Source organism: Dermacentor albipictus, chromosome 6 (assembly GCF_038994185.2).
Source record: "Dermacentor albipictus isolate Rhodes 1998 colony chromosome 6, USDA_Dalb.pri_finalv2, whole genome shotgun sequence".
Taxonomy (NCBI): Eukaryota; Metazoa; Arthropoda; class Arachnida; order Ixodida; family Ixodidae; genus Dermacentor; species Dermacentor albipictus.
In genome coordinates this window covers 90540472-90562752 of record NC_091826.1, presented here as the reverse complement: position 1 = coordinate 90562752, position 22281 = coordinate 90540472, and the positions used below count along the sequence as shown (strand labels likewise).

Genomic DNA, 22281 nt, shown 5'->3' with positions numbered 1-22281 from the left:
CACAACAATCAAAAAGCTCAATCAAGAACTGAAAACAAAAGCATGGAAGAAGACCGCTAAGAATTGCGGGATACCATGCTTGTAGTCCTAGAACTTGGAAGACCAGCAAAAGCTGGTGAACCAGGCCAAGGAAGCAACAAGTGCCAGTGGCTACCTGTACTGAGGAGGCCACCCACCTTGGGGGAAGAAAGAACTCTTTCTCACTTATTTGGATTGTTAAATGTTTGTTCTCTCTCTCTCTCTCTCTCTCTCTCTCTCTCTCTCTATATATATATATATATATATATATATATATATATATATATATACATATACATACGCACAGTGGAATCTCAATGAGCGGAAATCGCTTAAACGGAACTGCCACTTAAACAGAATAGTATCCTCATGCTTGGTTAGTTTTGTATTAGTGCAATGCTCTCTGCAATGTCTCTCAGCTGATGGAGCTGCTGATGAATGGAACCAATTTCCCTAGTCCCTTGAGGTATCGTTTAAAGAGAGGCCATTGTACCTATGTATCGAACTTTCTTGTGATCCCCTTCAGATTCGATATATTCGGGTTCGACTATATTGATATGACATTTGCTATGTGTACTGTTCTCGTTCTTTAGTTTAAACCAATGATTGCAAGTAAATGCTTGCCGATTAGTATTTAATAGTGCGGTATAAACTGAAAAGTGCATGAAAGGTGCACACATCTTGAAATCAGGAACAGATGGCCCCAACCTGATCTAACTTGGGCTGAGGCATAATATTATCAGTACAACATAAAAAAAGAAAACAGACAGGCGGAGAAGTTGCACGTGCTGGCACCGTAGAATGCTCACTGATTATAGCCTTGAATGCATGGTCGCTTAACCCAACACTTGCACACGCAGCCTTAGTTTGTAGCAAAGTATATCATAGCTGCAGATTATGAGTGGGAAACAGTGCTACACCTGAGTAGGTACTGCTGAGAGAGAAAGTCCAGAGACCGCAGGAACATTGACCAAAGTGTATTGCCATGCTCTGAAAATGGTGTGGTTGTCTTTGAGACACCACGTGTTCTGCGCGTGCATTCTTCTTTATTTTCTAGAGAGCACACTTCAACTGCATGCACACGAAAACAGCAAATGGTTAGAGTACACGACGCCGCTCTCGCAATTTCTGTGCACGCGTGCCCAATGCTATGAAGGAATGGCAGAGGCTTGCGTCTGTGTCATTGTTTTTCTGATAAAAATAAATCATTTGCATCTTAATTGCATTCTCTTGTTTTCCATCTCTTCCAAACAGCTTCCTTTTCTGTCTTAAGTGCATCTTTACGAATTTATGATGTTAAGAATGATCGTTGAGGGTCATCTTTTATAACTCTTATTTGCATACTTAAAACGAACCTCATAGGCTGGGCACATTACCAAGGCCATTTTAAGGGAAGTTGTAAGAAATGTAAAGCTATAACTTTGCATGCCGGTGTTGCTTGTCAGAAATCCATAAAAACCACAGCGACTTTGAACTACACATTTAGTCCGTGGCACGGCACCTTTCGCTAACGGCATCATTTTAATGCGCATGCGTCAAATCATGCAAATGCACATGTAGGCTGGTGAGAAGGGATGCACGCACACAGTGCACAACTCTTGAACACAAGATGTGCTAGTGTTAGCGAGCGCAGCGAGGCAGTACAGTTGCCTCTCCCATGGTCTATAGATTTTTGCGCTCGACGGTGCGCTTGCATGCAAAATTATATGAACCAGAGGTATTGCACAAGAACTGAATTTATTGCTATCCTAAGCTTGCATGGCAAACGGTTGCATAGTGGTAGTCTCACAGCTGTGTTGTTCAGAGTGAGAATTAACTGCAGGATGGGCAAGAAGTGTCACAAATTCCATCAGACTATAGAGGCAGGTGGGGACAAGTCGCAGGCACAAAGAAACATTTATAATTAAAGAACAAGCATTATGCAAAACAACCCTGCACACCCATACACTTTGTGAACTCCTATAGTTTTACAGCATAGGGTGTTTTTTCTTTCTTCGCTGTGCCAAATTTAAAAAAATAGGCTGTGGCAAATAGCACAAGGATAAGACTTCGATCTAAATTACTCAATGGGGCGGCCATTATTTCTATGAGAAATCGAAATGCTTAAATGAATAATTAATATAGTCATGCTAACAAACTTCTTAATTACTTTACGGCCCATATTTTAATCTACGAATTGTACCTAGTGAGTATGTATGCAAGGCATATCCACTTGGAAAGAAACCTGAGGGTGGCACCGGTTTTCAGATATGCACCTTCAAATTTCCAGTAATAATGCACTGTTGTTCTACTTACTTTTGTAAGATAATGCTGTTTTGTGCGTTGAAGCACAATAGTAACTGGAATGCCAATGCATTTCATCAGACGGTTTGAAAATATCTCGAAAGTGGTGTACTCCTAAGAATTCATTCCCAGTGGATACTCCATGAATACTCACTAGCTACAATTCGTAGATTGAAATATGGGCTAAAGTAATTACTTAAGAAGTTAATTAGTGCAATTATTTAGTTAAGGATTTAGATTTCTCATAGAAGTAATGGCCGCCTCATTGGGTAATTTAGATAAATGGTTAGAATTGCGTTATCAGCCACAGGCAATATTTAAAAATTTTGTGCCGCTAAATGAAAGGCACCCGGTATGTACAGTTCTATTGGAAAGTCCTGACGGTTCAGATGTTATGGCTCACCTTATCGATCTCAGGGCAACTGGTATGGCACACCACTGGTCAAGTCGTTAGGTGGCTGATGTTGCATAGGATGAGCCTGACCAGTAGGTACGCACTGTAGCGTAGGACAAGGCTGAACGCGTGGGTGACTGCCGTTTCACAAGACGTGCCTTGGTGAGTGGTGACAGCCTTAGTGGCGCAGAACAGGGCCGGAACTGTCTTCGGGAACCTCGTCGGGCACTGCCATGCACTGTTGTGGTATATCGGGGCACTTCCCAAAGGCCACGTCGCACACTGAGCTGCTGCCTCAGCGCATTCGCTTCTCTCTGCATGTGGTCTCACGCCTTCTCTCTCTCATCATTTCCACTTTCCCATGCCTCGAGGGACAGTTCACTTTCTCCTCATCTTCTCGCGCAAAATTTTTCCAAAAGCATGTCAACGCAGGACCAGGTGTCCGCAATAAAATTTGGACGTTTCACAGAACCAGTTGTCTGTATACTTTTGCTTGGTGGTGTCCATGTGCTTGTATTACAATAAGCGTTTTCTTTTTCAGTCACTAATTGTTCCACTTGCAGTGTTTGCTCTAAGACCTCTTCGTGTCAGCGGCCGTAAATGAATACTTGGCTCTAGAAAGTTCAAGCCCCATTCCACATCAAATAAAGTTAAAAAACAACTTCATCACATTTATTTTTGCCCATGGAGAGCACAAAAGAAAGAAGAAACAATAATTGAGCAAGAATAGTTCGTATTGTAAATAATTACTAGTTGTTTTGCTGAACTGTCCTACACTGAAGGCTCCCTCCAGCATATTAAATATACTATATTCACTTTGCATTATGTTTACATGCTTCAATCAAAATTTTTAGTTATCAAACTTAGCTCATCAAACGTTATGCACTGGGCTTTGTGGGGTTAAATTGAAGCCAGAAATGCTTTAATTGCAGAAAGTGGGTAAAATAAATGAATGCAAAGACTGGAATTATGTTTAATATTGAGCATAGGTGTCCGTAACTGCATGCTGTATATCTTCCTAAGCAAACTTTGAAAATCATAGGTAAACAGCTCAAGTGCTCAGGAAGTGACAAGGCAGGCCCTGACCCATCACTTCCTTAGGTCTCCGCCATGTCTGTATTGCGTTTTTGACCCAAAATTAAGATTAACCAACTCCCCAAGTATCAGTTTTGCTAAACTTTCAAAAACTGAATTCCCAGAAACATAGTGGTAAAGTTGAATTGTACAGGTATTTTCCAATGTAACTAAAACGTTATGCTGCTACACATTAGAAGTGGGGGCTTATTGACCTTCGGTTTGCCCACTTTGACGTTTGAGAAGCTGGGTATGCATTTTTCGGAAACTTGTTAGTAATTAATCATTCCACTAGTGCCTTCAGCATTCCTTTTTATGATGCTATGGCTAACTGCTTCCTACAAACCTTCTCTCACTCCAGTGACATTACAAAGCCTTTCAAGTCAAATGCCTTGCCGTTCAAAGTAATGTGTGAGTCTTTCGTGCTCATATCTTTCTGCCATTGGCTTTATTGAAAGTCTTGAAAGAAACACTAAAGGCAGCTCATCGACTCATTCTGTAATGCTATATTGCCCTTCAAGAAATCTTGCAGTGTTTGTTTCGCACCAAAGGTTGGTTAGTCATGGAGGAAATCATGGCTGTAGGTCACAGTAAGGAAAGCAAGGTGGTGATAGAAGTAAGGCACAACATGAAATGCCACAACCAACATTTGTAGTCAAGAGGTATGTGGGAGTAGTAGGAGTAGTGGTAGTTGAGGAAATGATATGTGGTATGAGAATTTAGGCCTGTAAAAGCTGTGTGATGTCCATGAGGATGAAACAAAATAATTGAGCTGTGTCAGAACCTGAATTTAGGGTGGAAGAGAGGGGCACAGTATTAGGTACTTAATTTTATTCTTTAAACAGCTGGAGCATTTGTGGTTATAAGAAAGATAAGAACGCATACCTTCTTGAAGAGATTATTAAGCTGCAAGTCCTTCTTTTTTTTGTGGCTCGTCATGTAACGAAACCAGCCTAATGGGCATTATTGTTTCACTCAATGCGCTCTGATGCAGTCATCAACAGCGTACGAGTTCTTCAAGCGAGACCTGACAGAGTTCTCGAGCACAGTCCAGCAAGACACAGCGCAGGCAGTCTCGTCGACAGCAGCCTTTGTGCGAGACAAGCTCAAGGTCAGGAAACGGACGTCTTCTTGGATTTGAGCATAGCTGGAAAGTTGCACTGCATAGATTCGCCATATACGCAACCACATAGCGGACGTTCACATGTAATCGCTTCAAATAACTGATTAAAATTCTGAAGTCAGAATAGGTTATACCCTCTGCCGCAGGAAAGTTGTTGCATATTTTTTACTAGTGGACTACAGATTCTTTAAACAGCTTCACAGTTTGCTCCACAGAAATAAAAGGCTGTTTGCTTAGAATGATAGTGGTGATATAAAAAAGAATTGAAGGCACAAAAAAGTCTCCCTATGTATACTAGTCCTTCATAAATTTAGCTTTTTCTTTTTTTCATGAAGTGAAACATTAGATTTTTGCAGAAGTCTATGAAAACATTTAGACCCTATTTTAGACAGGACTTGAACCAAGTAAGAATCCAAAAGTTGTAAAAAACATGGCTGATGTGGTGGAACACAGGGAATGTGTGACCATTGTGTTTCTCACTGGCCACATAGAACACATGGTAGCATTGTATTCCAAGGAAATAAACTGCTTAAAGTTGAACGATCTTATTTTTGATCTGTTTTTTGTTGTTCTCGCGTATACAGTTGTGCCTCAGCTGTGACCTTGTGCTCAGCACCACAAATTTGCAGCCGCTAAGCCAGCATAGCGAGTGCAAGCAGTACTTTTGTCTGCACATTGTGCCATGCAAAATGTGAAAAATAGGGGTGCGTAAATATCATAAACTTTCAAGTACTGAATTGAATATTGCCCTATTCCATTTCATCTCAAAATTTAATAGTCACTATTCATAAGTACAAATATATATGCGGATTGTTTTAAAATATCTAAAATTGCCCACTGGGCACGTGATAAGCATAAAATTGGAGCGCAGCTGCGATAAATTTCATTTTGGCTGCCATAGACAGAACACGAGAAGCTATGTGGAGTATGCTATGTGACCCGAAGAGCCAGACATTTCTGGGTACACTACCAGCATGCGGACTTGCCGATGAGTCCGAAGTTTGCAAATAAGCTGCTTGTTTTGCACCTACTGCTCCATTTCTGTTTGTAATAAGCAACGCTTCATAGTGTGCATTGTAAAAACTGAAACTTGCTAACATTGTGAATTTACTAGGACGTGAAGATTATTTTATAGTAATGGTGAGAATGGCTGTTCATCATTCGAAAACTATTCAAAACGTACTTGGTTCAACTCAGCTGCCATTTAATTTGTTCTCAATTCGGTCTCAAAATTTGGTGTGCCCACACCCCTAGAAAAAAAAAAGTTCGCTGGAAGTGATAATCCGGGACACGCCACCAGTGAGGCTGTGCCACCCGTTTCGATCAGTGCGTGTACCAAAGTTGTTTGTCCACACAGTTGGATGGGGAGAGCTCGGTGACAACCAAGGCAAAGGAGGGCCTGACCAGCCTGATCGGGAGCATCAGCGAGGCCCTGTCGCCCACCTGGGACCCTGCCGATGACGAGCTGTCCATCATCCACGACAATGAGGTGCATCCTGTCGATCGCTGGCAGGTGGGTTGCAGAGAAAATGTTGCCCATGCTGTCATGGGACTGCATGCTGCTCACATGCCGATGCTTAACTGATACCAGGCCATGATATTGTAGCAGTGCTTCTTCCAATGCTATTCCTTCTTGCACTTCGTCAAAGGTCAGAGCAACTCCCTGCCCGCATTATAAGTGGGATCAGCCGGTCGTGAACAGCGTATGATAAAGAGTGGCATAGCATCAAATATAAAGCATCGCTGCAAAATCGCAGTCCTGACTTGTCTGAAAAGTGGGCCCTTTAGAACATTTAGTGTATGATTGTGCCAGGCTATTTGTCTTTATGCCTAAGCTTGAATGTGTTCCTCTTGTCCCACTTCCATTTCTTACATGAGGCACCGCTTATGCATTGTTAATGAGAGGTTTCCTGGCAGTGCGATGGAAAATTGACACATTCCTCTTCCCTTCCCTTCAGAAAGGAGCTCCTCGGAAGGTACAAGGGCACATGCTACATCTTTTCTCAATGTTGCTTTGCCTGTGAAATGCTTAGCACTGCTGCTTTATACCTCTCTACCATTAATACCCTTGACATAGTAAACGGAAGTTGTCACGTGGATAAATTCAAGCATGCTCAAGTCTGGCAAGATAATGCTTGGTGCAGATTTAACTGCATCAAACTTATTTTTCAAACTTGCTTGCCGTCGAACAAGCTGTACTCTCCTGTGATTATTATTCCAAGTCTTAAACAGTGATAAACTTTAACGATAATTGAAACCGGCCATGTAGCAGGGCAATAAAGGCGAGCCCACGCTAGCTACAAAGTGCACGTAGCATTCATCGAATTGTACAGTCTCTGCCAATGTGAAAGGGAGCACTGGATTTGTGTTTAAACGGTGATTCTTGCACATGTGCGACTCAGAACCTCGATCACTGGGATTGAGAATCCTTCTCACAGTACTTTTTCTTATTACAAGTACACACAAAGAAAATGACAAGGTTAGGGCACAAGTTCATCATTCCCTTTCATATCGGCGGAGAGTGTAGGTCAGTGCCGCTGTGAGTGGCAGTTTTTATGGAAAGCTGTATGAACGCATGTATTCCGTGCAAGTAGGTTCAAGACCCATTTTTGTACCGGCCATAAAATGAATGGCCAGTCAGAGCAGTGCGGGCTGTAACGGGTGGCAACGTGGCGATGTTTTTATGCCGGAATTGGTCAATAACTTCACTGTTTCAGTCCTCTTCACTGCATCCTGGCACAGAGAGCACACACCTTCCAAAAACGTGATTGTTGCAAAGACCTGCTCGAGCAGCAAGAAGGTGTCAGCAGTATGATTTTACTACCAGAGTTCCGGTACCATCATCTCAGCCTTTGCAGAGTCTGCATTGTCTTCAATTTTGGATGTGATGATGTAGTAGATTCACCACTTGGGAAGGTTTATTGCGCTGACCATAATTTTAGCGTAGAATGAGCATATTCACATTGCAACAAGTTGGCTGTGCAGCTCAAGAAGCTGTGAAGTGCATTCACAGTAGTATCGTGCTGACAGTGACGTATGCAAAAAAAAAATTTAAAAATTAATGCGGAACCCGTGCATTGTGTGAATCGATGTTGTGTGAAGCATTTTGCCAGTAGTTGTGTACCTATTGGAAATACCTGCTGTGTACCTGGGGTATGTACTATAGGGGTATTACTCAAGTTCGTGCGTGCGCACCTGACCCTTCTCTGGATCACACAGCGCTGGCGGAGCGGCAGTCGCTCGCTAGCACTTACGCAGCAGCCCTAACAGTCAGAGCTGTGACCCCTAACCCGTGGTTCGCAGTGAGTTGCGACCACGGTGAGTTCAGGCCAAGGGGACAGGGTGAGTCTCAGACTTAAGGTGTTTATTCACCTTAGAGTACAGTACCAACTAGACAACAATAGCAAACACAAGTATAAAACAAAACCATAGCAGCGGAGCGTCTATGGTTTTGGTCAAAACCATGACGTCTATGGCGTCTATGGTCAAAACATCTGAGGCGAAAGAAACCGCACAATGTTGGAAACCACAAAAGAGGCTGATAAGAGTTCAGCTCACCTAGAGTGGATCCGCGCTCGGGCCCTGGGGCGGTCAGTCACTCACGAAGGCCCGAGCGGAGCAGGGGGATGTTGTGCGGCGGTCTCAACGGCTGAATTGAGATGCGGCCAGCCACAAGCTCCTCAGATGAAAGACAAAGGTGCATCGGGGTGATAGTGCTTCTCCCCGGGTGGCGGAGAGGGAGTCTCCCCGGTTCCAGGAAAGGGTAAGGAGGGAATGGGGTGCTTTGGGCTGCGGCATCGCAGCCAAGCGTGAAGAGCAGCGGGAGTGGCGAACGTGCCCTCTCCCCGCTACCCTCCGCGAGCGAGTATGTGATTATTGCGTGATAACCGCGTGGCCGCTCCGGAGATATCGGGATGCATGTGCGATCTCACAGTATTAAGTGTTATCTGGAGTCTTTGCGAGGTGAAAAATTCTTTGTGTCAACAAGACGGCAGCATGTCGGTGATGGTCATGATGGCATAAGGGCGGCACTGGTGGCAGCACTGCATGACAGTGAAGATGACAATAGTGCCTCCATTCTCTGCACCTTTACTTTATACCTTGTAGAGATAAGGGAGCACCAATCATGCTACGCCTCGGCACATTACACACTGCGGTTGGCGCACATGTGCCCACCAACCGCGGTCCAGTACCAGCCCGAGGAAACAATCAAAGACGACCACACGTACACTTGGACAGCGTGTAATACGATTGCAACTAACACTTCGAGCAGCACAGGTAGCTATAGTTTTTATCACTAAGGAATTCCTTGAAGAGAAGACGTTAGGTAAAGAGGGGCTTCTGACTTACCAGCTGGGGATATGGGCGGTTGTGGCAGTTGCGACAGCAAAAAATGCGGTTGGCTAACCACATCCGGGAAAATTGGAGCGGTGGTGGAGCCTTCTGCATTCGCTGCTTACTGGTGACCAAAGAGGCTTGGGCAATGTCGGAGGGATCACGCGGGACATGCCCAGCGGTGCTGATGGCGCTTGCTTTTCCCGTGCGCTGCCTGAGAAAGGAAAGCTTCCTCCCTCTTCCCGAACAGGCTGGCGCTTGTGTCCAACTGTACTTTTTTCCATGTGTGTGACCACCATGGGGCACAAGTCTTTCCATACCCTGCATGTTACTGTTGAACCTTGCAACTTATGGACACCTACCCGGGCACTACAAGATTGCTGGAAGATGCAAAGAATGATTAGCATTGAAAGAAAATGAGGTACCAGTCCCAAAAATTTCTCGTGGGGGATGAGAGCGCAAGATGGCCAATGCTGTCGAGGACTTGTCACACAAGAAGAATGCCTTTCAGTATTGCTTCAGCTGCACTAGAACATTGCAGATGCAGTTACGATAATGACAGGTGAGCAGTAAACTGCAAAAACAAATTGTTTCAAAGGTGAAGTGGGCTTTAAAGGTGGGCTTTAAAGGTGTCTGTGTTTGGCGCATTATAGTCTGCACGGCTGCTGCGCCATAAAAATCCCAAATCATCATCATCTTTAAAGGTGAAGCTCTGATGTTCTCCCTTTGTGGTCCTCTTATAATTTACACTGGACTCTCTTTAAACAGAACCTCAAGGGACCGGGCAAATTGGTTCCGTTTATCAGGAGTTTCGTTTACTGAAAGACAAAGCTGAGTACAATTGCATGAATACAAAACCAAACAACCATGCCGATGGTATTCTGTGTAAGAGGCAGTTTGCAATTTCCGTTCATTGAAGTTCCACTGTATCTTGTTATACTTTTCTGATAGCCGGTTTAATTTTAGTTGCAAGTCAACAGCGCGTTTTGTTTGTGTATGTTCTCTCCGTGTTTTGCAGTATTCTGTCAATACAGCAATTTTTTATTGAAGGTATGCATTGCAACTTTCTCACTCTCTACACTGTCTTTTGCCATGCAGTGGCACGTGGGTAAGGGACGGTCAGTACTGCACATTGATATAGCTGTTAACAGCTGACAGAAAAAAAAAGAAAAAAATCCTTTGCACAATTTGCCGGTCTGAACAACTGATACATCAAAAGCGATAAAGCGGTGTAAGTGACTTCTTATGCCCTTCGTTGTAAGCACTAGAGGTCTGTTGGCTGGCTGTTCTTAGCGATAATTCATCACCGGCGCATTTTACCAATGCCCTGATCATACAGCTGCCTTGGGGCTCTCACGCAGGCTCCTTTGCAGGACAGCGTTGCCAACTTTCACTGCTGCAGCTGTACATACAGCTGGGTTGTCCTGACATCCAAACTGGGTGTCCTGACATCCACCCTGGGTGTCCTGACATCCAAGGTGTAGCCGGTAAAGCACGACCTCCGAAATAACCATTACGGGCTACTGGCTAAAAAATATGCGCAAAGTTGTTGTCTATTCGAGTGAAGTACACACGAGGTAACTTTTATTTTGTTATTAAGTTGTAAAGCGAAAGTTTGGGACTGTGACGCAGGTTGTTTTGCTGGCTGCTTGATGCCGAGCATGCTGCTGCGAGCTGGCCTTCACCTTGCGAAAATGACAGCGAAGCTCCCCTGATTAGCTCCGCCGTTTTTTTTCAGGCATGCCTACACTCCATCCTGGTGGACCGCAACACCTACTGTCACGAGCCGGACTCGCCGCCAGAGGTGTATGAGAGCTGGCTGGAGACCTTCCACATGAGCGACCACAAGGTGAGGGGGAGTGTTTGGAGCATGTTTTATTAACTGGCGGAGGTGTGTGTGCATGAGAGTCCATTGGCAGTTCGCCATCATCAACCTATTGATGCCCTCTACGGGATGAGAGCATTCAGCAGAGCTCCCAGTGATCTCTGGTTGCCCCGAGCATGCGTCAGATGACTTCGTCTATCCCACAGGATTCCTAATATGATGTAGAGACCATGTGGCTCCTTGTGGCTGGCGCAGGTTGCTTTTGTGCCATTTAACTGTTTAACATCAACCACAAATACTACCTTTAGTGCAGAGAATTTAAACTATAAGTAAGCAATGCCTGAAATAATCTGCAAGCACTCCAATAAGATGAAGAAAGGAAGTGAAATGCATCTTGTTATTCACTGCCAAGAACGAGGGTGTTACCCAGGCTTAAATAATACAGTCAAATCTTGTTAATGCGAACATGATTAATTCAAACTTTCAGCTTAATTCAAACTGACGCTGTGGTCCCGTCCTAGTAATGTGGTTTCCACTGTGCGAAAGCGCCCGTAATTTGAACGCACAAGCATTTGCGACGGTTAATTCGAACGTACTGTGCTCCAATTATGCTCTCAGCAGCACGCCAAATCACGCAGCAGCGCCTCCGACCAGTATGCCTCTGACCCTGCCATAGAGGAAAAATTTAAGAGAGATTCCTCAACGCAGCGCACAAAAAAAAAAGAAGTGGCGGGAATGTGCGCAGGCGTGTTTCACTGACTATTTCTGTTGGGGACGGGTGTCCTGTAGTCAGGTTTGAAACGGCATTAATTTAAGCTACTACAGCTGCCATATTGATGATTTTGCAGTGTCGAACGAGCGCTGTAGCACGCCGATCCGTTGGCAGCCGTAGCCATCGCAGCGACAGTAGGCGTAGCTGCTGTGACTTTCGCTACGAAGCTTCCCGCTGTTTGATGCCATGCTTTTCATTGAAAGAATTTGCCACGGTCTGCAATGGCGTTAACTCTGCCTTTGTCATGTGTGCGGATGACTTCGAAGCGGGGAAAAAACGGCAAGGGTCAAGGGTTACATAATGCCGGTTCCCAAAACTTGGCTTCGTCGCAACACAGTGGCGGTACGCAGTGTAGCATATGCAATGTATTGCGGTGAAGCATATTAAGAATGGCCAGCGTCACGGCACGTTAAATCGTCGTTTGCCGGCACTTCATTAAAGTTATTCCTATCCTATCCAATCCTAAGAATGGAAAGGGGCCATTGTCATGGAGCACAGTGTGTGTTCTTTACGCTTGCACCTGCAGTCTCTTGTAACAGTGCGAGCACTGATACTCTTGTAACAGTGCGAGCACTGATACCTAATAAATGTACTGACAGGCTTCAGAGCTATTTCGGATGTGCCTGTGGTGATTTGAACCTTTGGGGCCAGTAAAGAGCATGCATTCATTTTTTTTTTGGACTGCCCAATTTTTTTTACATTTTCGCGGCCCCTAGGGAGTCCGAAAAATCAGACATTAATGGTATTCTGATTCAGCATTTGGGTAGTCTGCATTGGAGGAATTGTCGATTGGCTCACTTTCAGCAGAGCAGCCAGCACACGCACCCATGGCATAATTGAACCGTGTCTGTTAGCATATGCAAGAAAACTTGATGGTTGTGTGCCTGTCAAAAAAAACCGAACGAATCAGAAAACTGCAGTAATTCTTTGTTCCGTTTCCAATGAGGGTTTTCGGAAGCCGATTCTTGAGAAAAGAAGTGCATGCATGGCAGCATCGTTTTCATATACCAGTGCCCGCCTGTGAACAGGTGTATTTGCACCACTGTGAGCAACAGGCAGGCAAGCAGCTAGCTGTGACCCTTTAAGAGATCAGAAACCAGATAGACGTCAGTTTTTCTAGGAGCGCAGCGAATGGGAAACAGCCTGCAAGACAAAACCAAAACCAACCACTGCATACCTTCGCACGTACGGATGCGTGAAGGGTCAAGAAATGCTAGTGTCGAGAAGCCGTAGTATGAAAGCCAAGAGCCTGTGGAGCAAAAAAAAATAAAAATAATGTCTTGTATCCACTCTGGGTGGCAGCACTTGCTGGGCAACAAAGAGTTAAAAAACTAGCACATTTTCCAAACATACAGATGGCGCCCGAATTTACGTTATCGACTATATGGGACTTGCTTACAGCACCGTATATTTATGGCATTAACTGTCAAAGGGTTAAGCATGGGGCCGTGCGCTAACACTAGCTTGGATGCTAGCCCTTGTCTGTGTCATAGTGTGTTGTTGCTTTTTTAAGCTAAGAGAAATGTAGCTGTCCTGCTGTGTTAATGGCCCCAGCTCGGTAGGCAGTGAAGAACCATCCTTGAGTGTGCGATGAAAGGTTCTTTAGACAAGTGCTTTTCTTGGTTCATGTTACTCATAATACAGTCGAACCTCAATATATTGAGCAGCGCGGTAATCACGAAACAGTTCGATATAGCCAGAACTTGATATGTAAAATTACATAAAGAGTGCGTCATAAGCTTCTGCTAATCGATCAATGATCAGGGATTGTTGTTCGGTTGCGCCGCACACAATTAGTGTAGGCTGCGCCCACTTCGTCGGCCCCGCAAAATCGGCGTGCTCTAGGCAAATCGTGTGCGGCGCAACCGAATGCGTGCTCCGAACAACTTTCTCCGATTGTGCCCCAATCGTAGCGCAGTTAATACTCGCTTGAAGCTTCACACAAAGTATTTATTTATTTGGCTAAAGTATTGCAGCAGTGTTGCCTGCTTCTTATTGGCAGCCGTGTGCGGAGTCCTCAACATAGTCTGAACGATCCACAAGTGCTTAATGAAGGAAACGTGAGACATCCACACAGTCGTTGCTACAAAGGGAACCCGTACGGGTTCCTTCAAAGAAAAGCTTCGCAGTTGAAGAGAAATTCGTCCTGGTCTGGGACTCGAACCCAGGACCACTGCCTTTCTGGGGCAGCTGCTCTACTATCTGAGCTAACCTGGTGGCTAGCAGATTTGTCAACAACTCAAAGCAAAGGGAAGGGTTTGACATAATAGTTCTGTGGAAAGCTGCAAGGTGGAGAGACGTAATTAATCCAGGGAAAATGAGACTTCCACCCAATCGTAGCAATTGCTACAATTACTACAATTGTGCCATTGTTACTTCTCTCCACCTTGCGGGTTTCCGCAGAACTATTACATCCACAAGCGATAGGGCGGTGCCTCCTATTGTGCCACAGTAGCGGTGTAGAAGGGCCAAAGCAGCTACAGCTTCAGTTGAAGTTGGGAACGGGGCAACATCAGCGCTCGCTGAATCAACCTCGGCAGCGTATTCGTTTGGCTGCTACTTTTGCTGTGATCACCACGTCCGTCAGTCGAAGCATTTTGAAACACTGCCAATAACAAAGTATTAAGTCTGGGGCTGAGCCCAGTGAGCCCGCACTGTCGTGCGTATTTGTGGATGCAAACCGCCAGTTCTCACGAGGCGCGGCAGCCGCAGAGTGCGGCACTGCGGAGGCGTCTTTGTGGCATATGCAATGCATCATTTACGTTAAGTTAGCGAAGCCGCCGCATGCGTACGCTGCTACGTTCAAATGGCATGCTTGGCATAATTTATATGTGCAGCTATAGTGCGCAGATGTCGGGAACGCCCATTGCGCCACTATCTTCAAGGGTGTTGCGGGAAAGCTCCCCGCCTGTCAATAGAGCACACGTGGTCTGGGGTGGCGGAGTTGGAAATACAGCCGAACCCGGCTATATCGAACTTGCAAAGAAATGTCTATCAGTTCAATATAGGGCATGATTCGATATAAGCCTGCTGAAGAATTGGACGTGCTGAAAGCACGTACCGTTTATGAAATCACTTTATTGATGAAACTAGCTTAGTCTCGCATGAAATAGTCCTGCATTTTCTTCTGCTTGGGCAATTTTGCTGCCTGCGATGCATGCGCTTCTCCACTTTGTCTTAAGAGTCAAAGCAGCTGAGGCCACAACCTTCCACATTCGCGCAGAAGCACCGGACTAGTGCGAGTGCCCCAATCACCGAGGAGGATGTGGGCAAAGGACCATTGTTGCTTTCCTCATTCTGCCCACTATCACTTGTGCTTGGTACAATGTTGACAATGTAATCTTTGTTTTCGGGCTCTCCCATGGTTGCGACACCATCATCTGCACTCAAAAACTTGTCGACCGTTGACTCGTCAACGGCCTCCGCACATTCTGATGACTCACTCCAAACTTCGGCAACACCTGCAATGGCTTTGCCACACTCATCAGAATTTACAGTCATCGCCAGGCACGCAGAAGCCGGCACGTCTGACGCAATTTCGGATGAACCACTCGTACACAGCTGTGAGTACTCGTCAGGCGCCACGGGCACCGGGTTGCGAGTTTGCCTGCTTTAGCCCTAATCTCCCCCTTATTCTTCAAGATCATGCTGAGAGTGCTGCTCGGAATCTTGCATGCTGTGCGGTCATCCGACTTCGCACCAAGTTCGATGGGATTTATGATTTCGCGCTTCACAGCGAAAATTAATGCTGCCGCTTCCTAACAGCAACACTGTGGGAGAAGGCCCCCAAAGCGCACAGACATTGAACCAGAAAAGCAGCGAGACAACTCGCATTTGCGCCATCTTGCACGACAAGTGCACAAGAGCCTCTGATTGGCTGTCTGAGCAAGCGCTGTGGGTGGGCCAGGATCATTTTTTGCTGGAGGGTGTCAACAGCCCGCCTGACACAGCGCGATCACAGTAGGGAGAGCGATTAGATGGAGCTGCGCCACCGGGGTTCCCCGCCGCTGCGAGGGAAAGCCAACTTCAAGGGGCACTTTTGCGCCACTTGTCGTTCTATATATCGGGAGTCGCTGCTGTTTTTGTTTGATGTAATCGTAATTTTTGCTATGTATACTCCTTGTAACTATACCGTGTTCAGAAATTGTACGATATACAGAATAACTATATGTAAACGGGTTCGATCTAGTTGGGTTCACTGTTTCCATTCTATGTCCGAAACCGTTCGAAATAAAAAATAAAACATTCATGTTATTTTCCACGTGATATAGAAAGTGTTCGATATACGCAATAATTCAATATATCCGTGTTCAATATATCGAGGTTTGGCTGTAGTTACCACATAAAGTCAGTTACGAAAGCTTACAAGACACAGGATTTTTGAAAAAGCTGAATAATTGTAAAGCCGGAGTGCATTGGCTCAGATTCAATGTTTCAGTGCATAGCAATGTTTGAGACCTACAGGGTGTTCCAATAAATGAATAGCTATACATCTATGCCAACTTGCTTGCCTTGCAGTTATACTGCTGTAACAGCATTGGCCCTTAAGTATCACTTGCTGCCTACTAAGTTGTTGCCAAATAGCTATATGTACGGTGGCCCGAAGCCTTTAGTACAAGCCCTAATAGTGATGCTGCATACATTAGCCTAATTTGGGGAATGCTTCAGCAGGCGCAGAAGAGGGCTTGCTACTACTGGAACAAAAAAAGGGGCAGACATTTCTGTTTCTTTTCTTGTGCAGAAATATCATTAACAATTTTCCATTCCGAGTCAGAAAGGCAAGCTGTCTATTGGAACAGTCATAATTGCAGTTTGTTCTTCACTTCAGCTGTGGCCGTTGGCTAATAGTGACAATATACAGAGAGAGAGAGACAAAAGGGAAGGAAAGACAGGGAGGTTAGCCAGTGTACATACCGGCTGGCTACCCTGTGCTGGGAAAAGGGGTAAAGGGAATAAAAGGAGAAGGAAGAGAGAAAAAAAACAAGAAAAATTCACACAGTAACGCGATGTTACGCGCAACAAGCTTGACCGTGTCCTTGATGTCAACCCTCATGCGTGCAACCCGACGTTTCAATCTCTTGAGCACCTCCAGGTAAAAGGCTGACTTGACAGTTTGTCCCTGCGGTACAAACTCAAAATGGACGATTCCTTGGGTGTCAGAGAAGACAATGAGCATCGTTTTGTTGCGAGACTTGCTGATTTGCACTTTCTTGGGATGGGAGGTGATATTGTGTGCCACTCGCTGCTCTGTCTTTTTGATTCTGGGTCATACTCGGACCTCCAGGACTTGTCTCCGATTACGAAAGGGTTAAGAAATTCCAGCTCATTTTGAATCAAACCCAGCAATTCTTGACAGTGCAAAACTCACGAAGTTCTTTCTATCTTCCATCAACACTTTCGGCACAAGCTTTGTGCAGACCTTGCGCATTTGCGAATCCTCGGTCACTATCCCATGTACCGCAAATGTGGACATGTGTAGGGTGTCAGCAATTTGCTGGATGCTCAATCAATGGTTCGAACGCAAAACTTCTCGCACATGATCCAGGTTTTCGTTGGTTCTGGTCATTGTTTGGTGTCCAGAACTGGATTCGCTGGTGACCTCTTCCCGGCCCTCCTTGAACGTCTTGTGCCACCTCCCGAACTTTGGCCTTGAAATGCAGTCATCCTTGAAGGCCTCTTGAAGCATCTGGAATGTTTCGGTTGCATTCTTTCAAAGCTTCACGCAAAACTTGATAGCGTATCGCTGTTTAACCAAATGATCCATCATGCCATGTTGTCGGCTCGCACTGCTTGGAGTAAACTGGTGAATGGCTGCATTGGCAGGGCAGAACCGTCACCACATTTCTCTACTGGTTTTACCATACTACCATGGATAGTCACATCATAACAAAATCATGCACATAATGGACCCTTTCATAATGGACCCTGTATGCTCTTCTACAACATATCTTCTGCTCAGCCTGACACAGTCATATCAGGCTGAGTAGAAGATCCGGGGCGATAACATCTAATCATGTTTTGTCCTTGCGTATCTTGCCACCATACCGTTATGTGACCACTGTCGGAATGGGCTTTTCAATGTCATTGTGATGTCCTAGCAAATGAGGTGGGACCGTGAGTGTGGAAAAGATACTGAGTTGCTTGGTGTTGTGTGAATGCAATATGGAATCGAGGGAAGCGTGCTGAAGTTTAGCATGTAAGGGTTTCAGAATGTTAAACTCTCATTGACTCTTCTCTGGGACAGTGAAAAAGGTGCTGCATTGCCCACGATCTACAGACTCTTGTCTCTGACTGCACCGTGCATATTGTCCCTTGCCCTGTTTCAGGATGAGATAGCGGATATTCTGCTCAACTATAGCGAGGTGCAGCGACTCTATGACGAGCTGGTGCCAGGGGCAGTGTCGCACGAGGAGTTCTGGCAGCGCTACTTCTTCCGTGCATTCCAGCTTTGGCAGGCTGAAGAAGAGCTGGTCAACAGTGTCCAGGAGTCCAGCGAGCGTCTCTCCATCAGCGGGGGTCAGTACTGTCTTTAACTTTTAAGATACTTCGTATGCAGTTTCATGTACAGTAGAATCCCAGTGACGTAATCATGCCTACGAATTTTGGGATGATACAAACTTTTCAAGAGTTCCAGCCCAGGTTCATTAGCTTACAATGTGCTACGTTTCTAATGTTGCGAATTCCTTCCCGTGCAGCAGCGGATGATACGAACAGTTCAAGGCACAGGAACAGTTCAAGGCCCTAGTTGATTCAGCGAAGACGCCCCAGCGTGCCGGTAGTGCCTGACACTGGCTGTTGTCAGGCTGGCAGAGACACTGAGCCTATGTGCCAGTTGCATTCCTGTTGTCAGGCTGGCAGAGACACTGAGCCTATGTGCCAGTTGCATTCCTGTTGCGAGGGCGGCCAACGTCTCCCTGCTGCGACTCCACCCTCGCGTATCCCCCCCACTTAAAAAAAATGTGTTTGCTTTGTGTAGTATAATGCAGCTTGTCAGTCATTTTCTAATACCTTGCAACTTTATTAGGAGCAAGATCAGCGGCCCTTCGCTTCCATCGGCAGCTTTTTATTTCACGCCTTCGGTCGTCTTCGGTGAGTGATGACAGTTCAAAACTGTTGTACCTTTTCACCGAACAGAGCACACAATATGAAGTAGCTTCGCCGCTGCAAAAAAAAAAAAAGTTAATGAAGTCTCTTATTTTGCTTAAATCATGTCCTTATCACCATGACGCAGCAGCTGGGATGCAGCAGTGAAAGAAACTAGAGATTGGCAGGCAAATGTTGGAATGTTGGCTCCGCAACAGGCGAAACACAACTTCCTGCTGTTGAAATGTGCGTGAAACAAGCGCACCAGTGATTCATATTCATATCGGCCAATAAAACCACTCCCCCTTGTGCCACGTGACTGCAGCAACAAATCACAACCTTAGTTTCTCCTTTTCGCATTTGCCTTTGTTGCTTTTATTTCTTTATGGAAAAATACGGTGTTGTGGCTGTCTCGATCTCCAATCTTTCGTGTTTACCGCGATACTAAGGTGGGTGGTGCTGCGTCAATGGAAAGCTTTGCTCACATGATCAGCGGTGGGATAGCACCTCCTAAAGATTTGCTTTCATCCAAATTCTGAAGGCAGTGCATTAAAAAAAGTGCAAATTCTCCAAAGTCTGCTGCACATTTCTTCCAAATATTTTTGCTGTGATATATAGGAAGGTCTTAGGATTGCGGAAAAAAAAAAGTTGAATTAGAAATCAGAAATTGTGAGCAAGTTGGCAGTTTCATTGCTGTATCCTTCCTTAATTTCCCAATGTTTTAGCATTTTTGGGTGACCCAAATTTCACATAGTACGGACTTTGGTGCTGTTCTGGCATTTTGTTATCATCGAGAGTCTATTGCATGTCGCTCATTTGGTTCTGCTGACAATAAATAACCAGGTAGCAAATTGTATCCAGAGCGTTTGCAGGGCCAGTCTGTTGAATGACTTTGTTGTGCTTCCTCCGGTGTTCAATTATGGTCATACACACATTGACGCTGTAGCACTTTGCTATAAAATGCAAGACACTAACGACAGGCCATAATGCTGCGTTTCTTGCCAGGTAACACACTGTTTGTTTGTGCTTAACAGGGTGTGAACTAAGGTGGTAATCCATAGCAAACTTTCTACTACTCACTTGGCATAAAACCCCAGACAACATGCAGCAGAATTTTTGCACCAGTTCGCGAGGGTGCCATGCATGATGCCACACGAGTTCACATTGTGTGATTTCACTGTAGCACACATAGTGGATTATTTCACAAAATCATTTCACAAATTCCCAAAACATTCCTTGTGGACCATCATCATCATCATCATCATTATCAGTGTATTTTATGTCCACTGCAAGGTGAAGGCCTCTCTCTGCAATCTCCAATTACCCCTGTCCTGCGCCAACCGATTCCAACTGGCACCCCCAAATTTCCTAATTTAGTCGCACCACATGGTTTTCTGTCCCCCTCTACTGCGCTTCCCTTCTTTTGGTACCCATTCTGTTGCCGTTATGGTCCAACGGTTATCTGCGCATTACGTGACCTGCCCAGCGCCATTTCTTTATCTTAATATCAATTAGAATATTGTCTATACCCGTTTGCTCTCTGATCCCGAACCGTTCTTTCTGTCTCTTAAAGTTATGCCTAGCATTCTATCGCTCTTTGCACAGTCCTTGACTTATTCTCAAGCTTCTTTGTCAATCTCCAAGTCTCTGCCCCATATGTCAGCACAGGTAAAATGCACTGATTGTAGACCTTCCTTTTCAATGATAACGGTAAGCTTCCAGTCAGGAGCTCACGATGTCTGCAGTGTGCAATCCAACACATTTTTATTCTTCTGTGAATTTCTTTCTCATGGTCAGGGTTCCCTGTGATTAGTTGACCTAGGTACACATACTCCTTCACAGACTCTAGAGGCTGACTAGCGATCCTGAAGTCTTGTTCCCTTGTCCGGTTGTTCATCATTATCTTTGTCTTCTTCATATTAATCTTCAACCCCACTCTTACGCTCTCCCCGTTAAGGTCCTCTATCATTTGTTCTAACTCGTCTGCATTGTTGCTGAACAGAACAATGTCATCGGCAAACCGAACGTTGCTGAGGTATTCGCCGTCAATCCTTACTCCTAAACCTTCCCAGTTTAATAGCTTGAATACTTTTTCCAAGCCCGCAGTGAATAGCATTGGAGATATTGTGTCTCCTTGTCTGACCCCTTTCTTTTTAGGCTATGTTCCTACTTGTGTAGTACTAAGGTGGCTGTGAAATCTCTGTAGATATTTTCCAGGGTGTTTACATAAGCAGTCTCTTCTCCTTGATTACATCATACCTCTATGACTTCTGGTATCTCTACTGAATCAAATGCTTTTTCGTAATCTATGAAAGCCATATAGAGAGGCTTATTGTACTCTGCAGATTTCTCGATAACCTGATTAATGACATGGATGTGATCCATTGTAGAGTATCCCTTCCTGAAGCCAGCCTGTTCCCCTGGTTGTCTAAAGTCCAGTGTTGCCCTTATTCTATTGGAGATTATTTTGGTAAATATTTTATATAATACTGGGAGTAAGCTAATGGGCCTATAATTTTTCAGTTCTTTAATGTCTCCCTTTTTGTGGATTAGTGTCATGTTTGCATTCTTCCAGTTTTCTGGGACCCTTGAAGTCGATAGACACTTTGTATAGAGAGCCGCCAGTTTTTCTGAACTGGCGGTGGACAATATCTTGTGAGTAATCACTTGCAAACAAACTGCAAGAAGGTTGGGCCATAATAATGTGGTTATGAGTGCCAGTGTACACAATGTATACAGCGCCGAGAGCAATGCATCGGCGTGACACGGTGTCCTAGATTAGCATTCTGTGTCATGCGGCGCCGTAAATCTTGGATGCCATGGCTGACTGCGCTTAGTGCCCGCAGCCGTCATTACATGGCGCCCTAAAATTAAAAACAAAAGTGCAAAAAGGTAAGGATATTTGTCCTGAGAAAAAAAAAGGAAATGTCGCAATTTCAGCAGAAAGGCGCAGCAGTCATGGCAATAGCAAGCATGAAGTACGGTTGATAGTTGCGCCGGTGTCGCGCCCTCTGGCAAAAATCTCGCTTGATGACCAAGAACATTTGCTGTCGCAGCGTGAGCGAATGCTTCGCACCGTGCCTCGGAAACTTGAGATTACGCGAGCTCCAACACTACACGTGGCGGAATGAAAATGCACATCAAGGCACCAATCATCTCGACTCTTAACTTTGCACTTGCCAAAGATTACCTCCGAGATACAGTGCATGGCTCGCATATGGACAATCGTGCATAGGTGGGTAGAGGAGTGGAGCTTCTCGCACTAGGGGGAGGTGGCAAATAAGCATGCATCACCTGCCCGCCACCCTTTGCCACCGTGCCCCCTGTAACAGGTGCTTGATCACGTTACCGTGCGCTCATCTCTTTCTCATCCC

The 22281-nt window shown here is 45.2% G+C and overlaps 1 protein-coding gene across 3 annotated transcripts in view; it reads left to right on the top strand.

The window, feature by feature from the left end:
• Positions 1-22281, top strand: part of LOC135912397 (BSD domain-containing protein 1-like) — a 59088-nt gene that overhangs the window by 3039 nt on the left and 33768 nt on the right. For 2 of the 3 annotated variants that reach the window (XM_065444851.1, XM_065444849.1), the window contains exons 3-6: positions 4764-4880; positions 6250-6405; positions 10966-11076; positions 18151-18340. In XM_065444851.1, coding sequence (XP_065300923.1) covers positions 4764-4880; positions 6250-6405; positions 10966-11076; positions 18151-18340 — 574 coding nt within the window. The remainder of the gene's footprint in view (positions 1-4763; positions 4881-6249; positions 6406-10965; positions 11077-18150; positions 18341-22281) is intronic. The other variant, XM_065444850.1, reaches the window with a different exon arrangement.